The sequence below is a fragment of the Musa acuminata genome, chromosome BXJ3-11 (assembly GCF_036884655.1).
Source record: "Musa acuminata AAA Group cultivar baxijiao chromosome BXJ3-11, Cavendish_Baxijiao_AAA, whole genome shotgun sequence".
Lineage (NCBI taxonomy): Eukaryota > Viridiplantae > Streptophyta > Magnoliopsida > Zingiberales > Musaceae > Musa > Musa acuminata.
In genome coordinates, this window is record NC_088359.1 from 26370251 (window position 1) to 26380392 (window position 10142).

General features: G+C 45.6%; 2 protein-coding genes across 2 annotated transcripts; one reads left to right on the forward strand and one right to left on the reverse strand.

Moving 5' to 3' along the window:
- The first annotated feature begins 2285 nt into the window (after positions 1-2285).
- Positions 2286-4843, forward strand: LOC103971569 (COBRA-like protein 7). The gene has a single exon (XM_009385627.3). The coding sequence runs from the start codon at positions 2493-2495 to the stop codon at positions 4521-4523; it is 2031 nt and encodes a 676-aa protein (XP_009383902.2). The 5' UTR covers positions 2286-2492; the 3' UTR covers positions 4524-4843.
- An 881-nt stretch (positions 4844-5724) lies between these two features.
- LOC135652781 (cysteine synthase) lies at positions 5725-8530 on the reverse strand. Its single transcript, XM_065174017.1, has 10 exons — positions 8246-8530; positions 8061-8170; positions 7938-7995; positions 7560-7823; positions 7360-7497; positions 7219-7270; positions 7039-7118; positions 6837-6896; positions 6626-6706; positions 5725-6048 (listed from the first exon to the last, which is right to left on the reverse strand). The coding sequence occupies exons 1-10, from the start codon at positions 8282-8284 to the stop codon at positions 5956-5958; spliced, it is 975 nt and encodes a 324-aa protein (XP_065030089.1). The 5' UTR covers positions 8285-8530; the 3' UTR covers positions 5725-5955.
- Between the last annotated feature and the right edge of the window lie 1612 nt (positions 8531-10142).

Here is a 10142-nt window from a genome sequence, read left to right on the forward strand (position 1 = left end):
GATGACCTCTATGGAGGAGGTGACATCGAGACCAATAAATGCAAAGGCTCTTATGATGAGGGGCAAGCCTAATTGTTTTATCACTTGGTCTGTCTCTTACTTTGTCATCAAGATGCTTGGCGTAGTTGTCATCTCACCGGGCTCATAGTGTAACGAGAGCGACCACAACTAGGATGCTTAGGGTGTGGTTGTTATCCCATTTAACTCCTGGTATAGCGAGAGCGATTGTAGTTGGGATACTTAGGGTGTGGTTGTCATCCCACTTAGTTCCTGATGTAGCGAGAGCGACCACTTCTGGGATGTTCAGGGCATGGTTGTCATCATCGTCACCACCAAAGTAATCCTTCCCGAGCCCTCCTCGTAGCTGTGCAGCCCAGCAATCACTATGACATCTCGTTCCCGGTACTTACTTGCGCCACCTTCGACGTTTGCAGCACCCTTGTCATCCTCCTCCATGCACTTGTCAACTATGGTTGGTTTGGCATCGAGATTTGGATCAACAACTAACCTATATTTCTCGTCCTTTCGACTTCCCTTTGTTTGTCCCCTTACACAATGTTACTCCCATGGCTCGCTACCTTAAATTGCTACAAAAGCTCTCTCCCTTTTGTTAGCAAGTGCTAGGCCTCTTCCTCTTTTCTTGGCTCTCGTGATTATAAATAAGGAGGAGCATAAGGAGGATGACTTTAGTGATAATGACAATGATAACCATGTCATGAGTATCCCACGGTGTTTACTCTTGCTACACTAAGAACTACGCAGGATAATGACGATGCTCTGAGCATCCTACTGACGGTTATTCTCATTACGCTAGGAACCAAGCAGGACGATGACCACACCATAAGCATATCAACTACATAGTGAGAGTCCAGGTGGCAAGCAAGTAGGCCTCCCCTCTTCATGAAAGCCTTCACCTTCGTCGTCCTTGTCATCACCTCCTCTATGGAGATCATCTTCAGTCGAATGGTCTCCAACCCCATATAGCTCATCTCTCATGACCAATGACACGTTGACCAAGTCACTCATCGTTGAAAACAAAAAGGATATTGAAAATGCCATTTTACACAATCACTTTCATGTCAATCAAATACTTGATATCAGTGGTGTGTTTTCTATCAATTTTCATCAAAGACAAATCGAATTTTTTTTCACTTTCAAAACTATAGAACTCTCAATATAAATTTTTCATATTATGTAACACCTATAAAATAACTATTATAGATGTACTTACAAAGATATATGCTTAAACTTTTATTCAAAATTTCATCATGAAAACATTTCAAATTATAGATATATCTCACCTATTACTGGTTATGAGCTGAATCAAGGGTATGGCAAATTGCCACTCATATTAATCATGGTAGACCACATATTGAAATGAACGCTACAAAGCCAACGGTCAGACTCACAATTATCGATCTTTTTCATTAGAACCTCCATACGCTCTCAATCTTATTAGAATATATAGCCTGCCGCGTTGGGAGACTTTTAAGTATACGTCGCGAATCATGGCGATGATAACGTGCCTTCCTTTTCGATGTCAATTCAGGGAGAGGGAGGAGCCACACGTTTCCTACCCACGTCCGCGACTCTTCGTCGATACTGCCACGAGGGAGTTTGGGACCCCCCCTTCCCACAAACGTGGGGGCAGGTAAGCAATCCGGGCGAAGGATTCAAAGCTAGAGAAATAATGGTACAGTGGATTCAAAAAGAACGTAACATGTGATGACGGGCCCCACCGACAACGGGTTTGAGCATATCCGGGCCCACAACGACCGCACTTGTTATTTCCTGTCCGAAGTTTGAATCAAGCAACGCGGACACGTCTTTCTCAACGGATACATAGGTTTTCTATTATTTTGGGATTACCCACCCAACTTGCGAGTGAAGGAGGACGGCTCTACTCGGTACAAATTATTGAATACAAATTTGAATATGTTTCTACGAAGCTTAAAGTGGTGTTCAGATTGGAAGATACGTTCTGCTGTTCATCTGACCATAAAATCCTAAAATCTCAATTAATTTTAATGAATTTGAGTGCATATAATATTGAATCCAATGATTAACCATGGATCCAAAATGTTAATAAAAGAGATGGAGGATTCAGATGAATTCCAAAATTGAATGCAAAATCAAAAGAAATCACGTATCTTATCAGGCTTAGTTTTGCCCTTTTGCCGTCCCCGTTTCCAAATCCTTCTACCCTTTCCTATGCCCGCCTGCTGCTCTTCTCTTTCCATTTATATTAATACTAGATCTGGTTGGCCAAAGAGCCCCCGTTCCACAAAGCCATCCCCACCACCTACAGCTGTCTCCGCCCTTCCGCTTTCCTTCTGCCTTCCGACTCTCACAGCCTTCTTCTTCCTGTCTTCCCTCTCTCTCTCCTGCCTCGTTCATCTCTTTCTCCCTTGCAGAGAGGTTTAGATACAGGAGTGCAGGTGCGTGTGTGACTCGAAGTGGCCGTAGTAGGAAAAGAAAGAGAGGTGTGACAGATGGGTTGGTGTTCTCGTCTCTCTTTTGCGCTTCTTCTGGTTGTGATCTCGCTTTCCGTGGGCGGCTCCCGGTCGCAAAGAACTCCGGCGGCGGGGGCCGCAACGCCCCCGGCTCCGGCTTCCGTACCGGTCCCGTCCCCAGCCCCCGCGCCCTCGCCGGATTCCTTCTGCAACGGCATCTATCTCTCCTACGTCCTCGAGCGCCGGGAGAAGATCCACCCATTCACCTCCGACCCGGCGGACCAGCCCTACGCCTTCAGTGCCACCGCCACTGTCCTCAACCACGGCGCCGCCGACCTCCTCTCATGGACCCTCCTCATCCCCTTCCGTCACCGCGAGCTGATCGTCTCCGTTGGCGGAGGCGTCCTCACCAACGGCTCCGTCTTCCCCTACAACACCACCCTTGACGCCAAGGCCACCGGCTTCTCCGGCTATCCTAACACCGACCTGAAGACCGCAATCGAGACTGCCAACGATCGGTCGCAGATCGAGGCCAAGATAACCCTCGTCGGTACCCTCTTCGGCTCGCCGCCCCCCGCCGTGCCTCTCCCGCAGTTCCTCGCTCTCGACGACCCCTCCTACAGCTGCCCGCGGCCCACCGCCTACAACGATTCGAACATCGTTGACACCTGCTGCGTCCCCGATCCCGACTACGTCCCCGAAGCAACCAACGCCACCGGCTTCCTCCCGCGCCGCTCCGGAGACCTCACCATCTCCTACGACGTGCTCCAGTCCTACGGCAGCAGCTACCTCGCCCTCGTCACCCTCGAGAACCACAGCCCCCTCGGTCGCCTCGATCACTGGCAGCTCTCCTGGGAGTGGGCGCGCGGCGAGTTCATCTCCTCCATGAAAGGCGCCTACCCCTCCGTCGTCGACTCCTCCGACTGCATCTTCGGCAAGCAGGGCCAGTACTACCAGAGCCTGGACTTCTCCAAGGTGCTCAGCTGCAAGCGCAACCCTACCATCGTCGACCTCACCCCGTGGCGCTACAACGACACCGACCTTGGCCGCATCCCCCATTGCTGCCGCAATGGCACCATCCTGCCGCCGGAGATGGACCCGGATCAGGCCGTCTCCGCCTTCCAGATCCAGGTGTACAAGATGCCTCCCGACCTTAACCGCTCCGTCCTCTTTCCCCCGATCAACTGGAACATCTCCGGCACCCTCAACCCGGACTTCCAGTGCGGCCAGCCCATCCGCGTCAGCCCCACCGCCTTCCCCGATCCGAGCGGTCTCTCTTCGGACAGCCTCGCGCTCGCCAGCTGGCAGGTGGTCTGCAACATCTCTCGCCCCAAGGGCGCCAGCCCCAAGTGCTGCGTCTCGTTCTCCGCCTTCTACAACGACTCTGTCATCCCCTGCAAGACCTGCGCCTGCGGCTGCCCCGCCAGCAACCGCGGCCGGACCTGCAACGCCAAGGCGCAGGCGATGCTCCTTCCGCCGGAGGCCCTCCTCGTGCCGTTCGACAACCGGACCGCCAAGGCCGTCGCCTGGGCGGACATCAAGCACTACAGCGTTCCTTCCCCGCTGCCCTGCGGCGACAACTGTGGCGTGAGCATCAACTGGCACGTTCTCACCAACTACGACAAGGGGTGGAGCGCCCGGGTGACGCTGTTCAACTGGCGCGAGGACCAGTTCGCCGACTGGTTCCTGGCCGTGAAGATGGACACGGCCTATCGGGGATACGAACAGATGTACTCATTCAACGGGACGGCCATGGGGGACAACACGATCTTCATGCAGGGCCTCCCTGGGCTGAACTACCTCAACGGGGAAGTGAACGGCACGAACCCAGACACCGATCCCAGGGTGCCCGGAAAGCAGCAGTCCGTGATCTCGTTCACAAAGACGAAGACGCCCGGGATCGATATCATCGGGGGTGGTGGCTACCCCTCGAAAGTGTACTTCAACGGGGAGGAATGCTCGATACCAGATCTGATTCCTGCGAATTGGGCGTCGAGGAGCAGTGGAGTTGGTGTACTGAGACTGGCCCTGCTCCTGTTTGCTTCGGCTCTCATGCTCTGGGAGCTGTAGCTTGGGGACCTGCCGATGCCCATTCTTTGGTTCTTTCAGTAAAATATGAACGACGGCATCGCACCAAACTGCGTGTTTGGTGCTTTGAGTCAAGAGGATTGTCATCAACAGGCATCGATACAAACCTATACAAGAGCTGGAGTTTTGTTCACAGTGATGTTTCAGGAGAAACGGGTTAGCTAACCAAGAAGAGTAGATTAAGCTTCTGCAGATTCATTCATGTATGCTACTACTCTTCTGATTATGTTTTCTTCCTTCGTTAAAATGAAGTATGGATCTTCAGTGTAATTTGTATTTTCATTATGTAGCTTTATTATATACTTCTGGTGCTCTCAACCTTTCTAAACATGATTGTGTAGGAATCCAGATGAACTCGCGTACCATTTACTTCAATTTGCAGCAATTTCTGGATGCCTTGGTCATCTATAATTGGCTTATTATTGGCTTTAAGGGAGTCTGGTATTTAGTTTCGATATTAAGACTTCATCAAACAGTTGGTGGTAATATGAGATACTAAGATTTTCGATACTGTGATTTGATTAGATGGCGTGTGATGAATTGGCTGATATTAGCGGGGTGTAAGGTTTTTTCTTCTTCTCATTGATGCAAACGTGAGATCATGCTAACCACTTGTAATATCTTGAGCTCGAATGATAGTTTCTTTATGCATTTGGCATGAGTGGGAGCCATGGTTCTAAGATCTAATACGATAAAAGCGAGCAACAACATGCCATGGCAGAGCTAAAAAGAATTGCAAAGTAACAAAATGTATAGTGTGGTAGAATTAAGATTTACACTGATATTTTCTAATGAGGATTGATGCTAGCTAGTGCTTATTTATGTGTAGACGAAGACTACTTCATCTTTTTGAGCTAATGGCGATCGAACATGGGCTCCAGCAAGCTTTGCGTTCTAACATTACAAAGCTTATTAAGAAAACTCAAATGTATTTTTGGATTTTCATATTTGTATCATCTGATTTACCATGATCAAATTATCGGACCAATAAATATTGGGTATGTATTACAAATCCTTGGCATAATAACTCCCAACTATTATGCACCAAATTTGAAATTGACATGCAAACATTTGTTCTACAGCACTGACAATTTTGAGGAGTAACGAAGTAACTTAAAACCAGAAGAACAATACCATTGAATGAATATCTTGGTAGGATTCAAACGTGCATTGCAAATCGAACTAGTTAAAGGGAATCTGCAGTTTATTTGATGCATCTAAATCAACTTCAGGCTGGCACACTACTCGGTCCCGCCTGAGAATTGATAGCTGAAATGGTTGTAGTATGAGACGAAGGACATGAACAATGAGATAGCAAGTTTTTCAATCCAAGAAAGCCATCATTGCCACACTCGGCAATCAAACACTTATTCGTGCGAAGATTTTACTTCCCAACATAAAGAAAGCATAATTCTCAGGGCTCCACAACCATGCATTCAGCTTCTTTTTTGATCGATTGGAAAAGCACAGAGGAAAGATAACGCTCTCCGAAACTTGGGAAGACAACCTGCACCAGCAGCGATGGTTAATCAGCAACTTGAATCCTCATGATCGAAGAAGACGACAACGAAATTTTAAGTCTCATCAATTTGAAGGAATCAAGAGAAAAAACAAAAGTTGAGAAATCTAAGATATTAGTGAGATGGAAAGGAACTGCAACAAATGGCAATCCAATGTTAAAATTGCACATGCTTATCGACCGAAAGATGGATATGATGTGCCGAAAGATGGATACAATGTTAAAATGGCAATCCAATGTTAAACTTGCATTTGCTGTGGAACAAGTGGCCAATACATTTATTAGGATCATATTACCTTTTTTCTTTTTACCACAGTGAAATAAATTGAGACAAAGTTGCGGAAACAATGAAATGAATTCTAAAAGCACTAAAAGGAAATGCATCAAAGCTGCAATCACTAAACTTCTGATTCAAATACTCCCAGAAGTGAAGAAAATTGTGAAATTGCTATTCGTCATGCAGAGACAGATCGTTTAAATGAATTAAATCACAAGACTTATTTTCTTGTATATGGTGAAACAAGAACAAAGAACACACAAAGAGAGGAAAGAATTCAACACTCACAACAATCAGCTTCCCCTCATTCTCTGGTCTCTGTGCAAGCTTAACAGCAGCAACAGCAGCAGCCCCAGAAGAGATTCCAACCTACAATGAGCACACAATGAGAGTCAAATTTGCATCGAAAAGGTTGACCAAACAAAGAAGCATCACACAGAATTCATGTTCATAGCAGAACAAGTATTGACATAAACACCAACCATTTGGCAAGACTCACCAGCAGCCCTTCTTTGAGAGCAAGAAGCTTTGCTGTCTCAATGGCCTCATCACTTGAAACCTAATCAATCACACAAGTAGATGATCACAAATTAGAACTGTCTTTTAACAAGTGATCATAGTGAGTCATCAACCAGCCTGACTAATATAACTTAACTATCTGAGAAAATCTAAAAAAAGAAAGAAAAAAAAAATAGGCTTACTTGTATAACTTCATCAATCAGATGCACATCTAGCACATCAGGAATAAAGCCAGCTCCAAGTCCCTGAATTTTATGTGGTCCTGTGCCACAAATCCAGTTCTTATCAGACACAAATGGATCAAAGTTTCAGCAGGTTACCAGGAAAGTACAAAAGAACAAACAAGAGAATAAATAAACCACCAGGTTTCCCTCCACATAAAACCGCGCTCTCAACTGGTTCTACACCATATAGCTGGAACAATGAAGAACACAACATACCAATCCAAAATTAGTGAACTCTTAGTGGCCTGTGGTCATGAACCTGTTGATACTGCAACTGACCTTGATATCAGGATTTTTCTCTTTGAGATACCTCCCAGCTCCAGTGATCGTACCCCCAGTTCCGATACCAGACACCAGAGCATCAATCTTACCGCCTGTTCCTTTCCATATCTCAGGTCCAGTTGTCTCGTAATGAATCTGCAAGAGCATGAAATGTGCATCAATGTCAGCCTACATGGGCAGAATCTGTAGAAGAATACCTTCGGGTTTGCTGGATTCTCAAACTGTTGGAGGATGTAAGAATTTGGTGTCTTGGCGGCCAACTCTTCTGCCTTCTTGACAGCTCCCTTCATGCCCGAGCTGGGATCAGTGAGGACTAACTCGGCACCAAAAGCTTTGAGAATGATCCTCCTCTCGAGGCTCATGGAGGCTGGCATGGTTAGCACAAGCTTGTAGCCCTTGGCAGCCGCCATGAATGCCAGCCCTATTCCGGTGTTTCCACTGGTAGGTTCAATCAGGATGCTCTGACAAAGACAACCATGGAAAGCAAATGACACAAGGTATATTGTGTTAGCTTTTGTCTCAATCTCTCGGCAGGTTAGATGACAAAGGCAATGATGTCTCAGATTGATTCTAACCTTGCCGGGTTGGATAACCCCACGCTCCTCTGCATCAGATATCATACTATACCCAATTCTGCGCGAAAAGATTGCCGGTTACAGGAATCGAGATAATCACAAAGACGATGAGCTTGTTAATACCTGTCCTTGACACTGGAGCAGGGCTCCATGCTCTCCAATTTGGCAGCAACGCGAGCCACGCAGCCATCGGTGACTTTGTTGAGGTAGACCAACGGAGTCTTGCCGATCAACTATGCGTTCCGAAGCGATTCATCAAATCAACACCCAACAACAAGAGAAGGTAGGAAGAGAATCCCAGAGCTTACTTCGGTGACGTCCTTCGCGATGCCTCCAGCTTCGCCCATTGCTCGAATTAGATCAACAAGCACCCAAATTTCTACAAGACGAGGAGAAGCCGAGAAGGGGAACCGCGACAGGAGAGGCGGAGATTGGGATGGATAAGAGCCGCCTCCGCCTGTCCCTTTTAATGGCAGGGAATCCCTATGTATGATGCCACTTCTATGCGACAGATACGTGGGCCGTAACCCGACGCCGAGTCAGCTACGTGTGCTCCCACAGCGAACGCTGTTCCCGCTTCTTGCTCGATGGGAGCTGGCGTTTACGTGCAGCCGGCGGGAAAGAGCGCGGGTCAATGTCAACGGGTTGACCAAATATCCGCTTAGCTGGGATGTATGCGAATGCATTTTTTCCTTGTGGCGACAATATATATTATTCGGAGACAGCCGTATTTTGCCATCATCAGTCACAATGTTATTACCGGCGGCCACAACTTTTTTGAGTCAACTAAAAATCAACACTTCTATTTCTCTTTAGATTTCACTTGTAATAAATACATTGTAGCAAATTAAACATGCATTAATATATATATTTGATCTCAAAATTCGTCCAATTGATACAGACTCAAGGTTGATGAGATAATAATATGTTGATCGTTTGTCCGACAAAGAAAGGAACGAGTCGATTTTAGTATCAGAAAAATCATCCATGTGAGAGTTTTTTATGATTGTTTCTTGATTCTCAAGTTAAAAGATATTGATGGGAGAAACAAGAGCTACGCGAGCTCTAATGATTGAGAGAATAGAAAAGTGTATGAGAGAGAGTTCAAGATAGGATTTCAGTAACTTGCCGTCTTCCCTTTCCCTATGTTCTGTCACATGAATTTTTTTTAGTGTTCCCCTTCTGACTAAAATTGAAACTTATTATTTTATAATATCAAAAGAATAATGATTCATCATTCCTATTGTTGTTGCCTCGTATTGTTGTTGTTGATGATTCATCATTCCTATTGTTGTTGTAGTCAACTTAGGATTGTCACAGCTCGGTCTAATACAAAAAGTACTGAGTCATCCAATCCAACCCTCATGACAATGGAAGGAGAATATCATTGTTGAGAGCGAGGTGGCTGATGTAGATCCGAAACTGATCTCCTCGGGTTATTGGGAGAGATTTTTTAACTTGATCCTTCAACGATCAAATTATTATTATTATTTGTTAGATAATGAATCTTCGGCTCTAAAGTACTAGGGATCCAACCCTTATATTTGGGAGACCGAGGGTGATCACGACTGATAAACAGCTCTTTCGTACATTCTTCTCCTATGCCTTATGTATATGAACGGTTGGCTTATATAACTCCCTTGCGATCTACCATCAACAAAAGGTGTCAACAAGAGTGTCACCTACCAACATCGAACCGAGTGACTTTCCTACGTGCTATCACACGTAGGGCCCGACTAGAGGGAAGCACAAGTCAGCTCAGTTACCCGGAGACCATTGCCCTCAACGACTGAGCTATACCGCTTATCACAGTTCGAGGTCTATAGTGGTCGACAAGTTACTATCCTACCGTCGAATGAAAGAGATGATATGTAATAAATACTACTATCCTACTATCCTACTTTTTAAGTCAAACTAAAAATAAAACACTTCTCTAAACATGATTTCTCTTTAGATTTCACTAGTAATAAATACAGTGTAACAAATTAAACATGCATTAATTTGTATATATATATATATATATATTCATCCACTTATAGAGACTCAAGGTTGATGAGATAATATGTTGATCGTTTGTTCGACTAAGAAAGGATCAAGTCGATTTTACTATCAGAAAAATCATCCATGTGAGATTTTTTTATGATTGTCTTTTTATTCTCAAGTTAAAATATATTGACGAGAGAAACATGAGCTACGTGAGCTCTA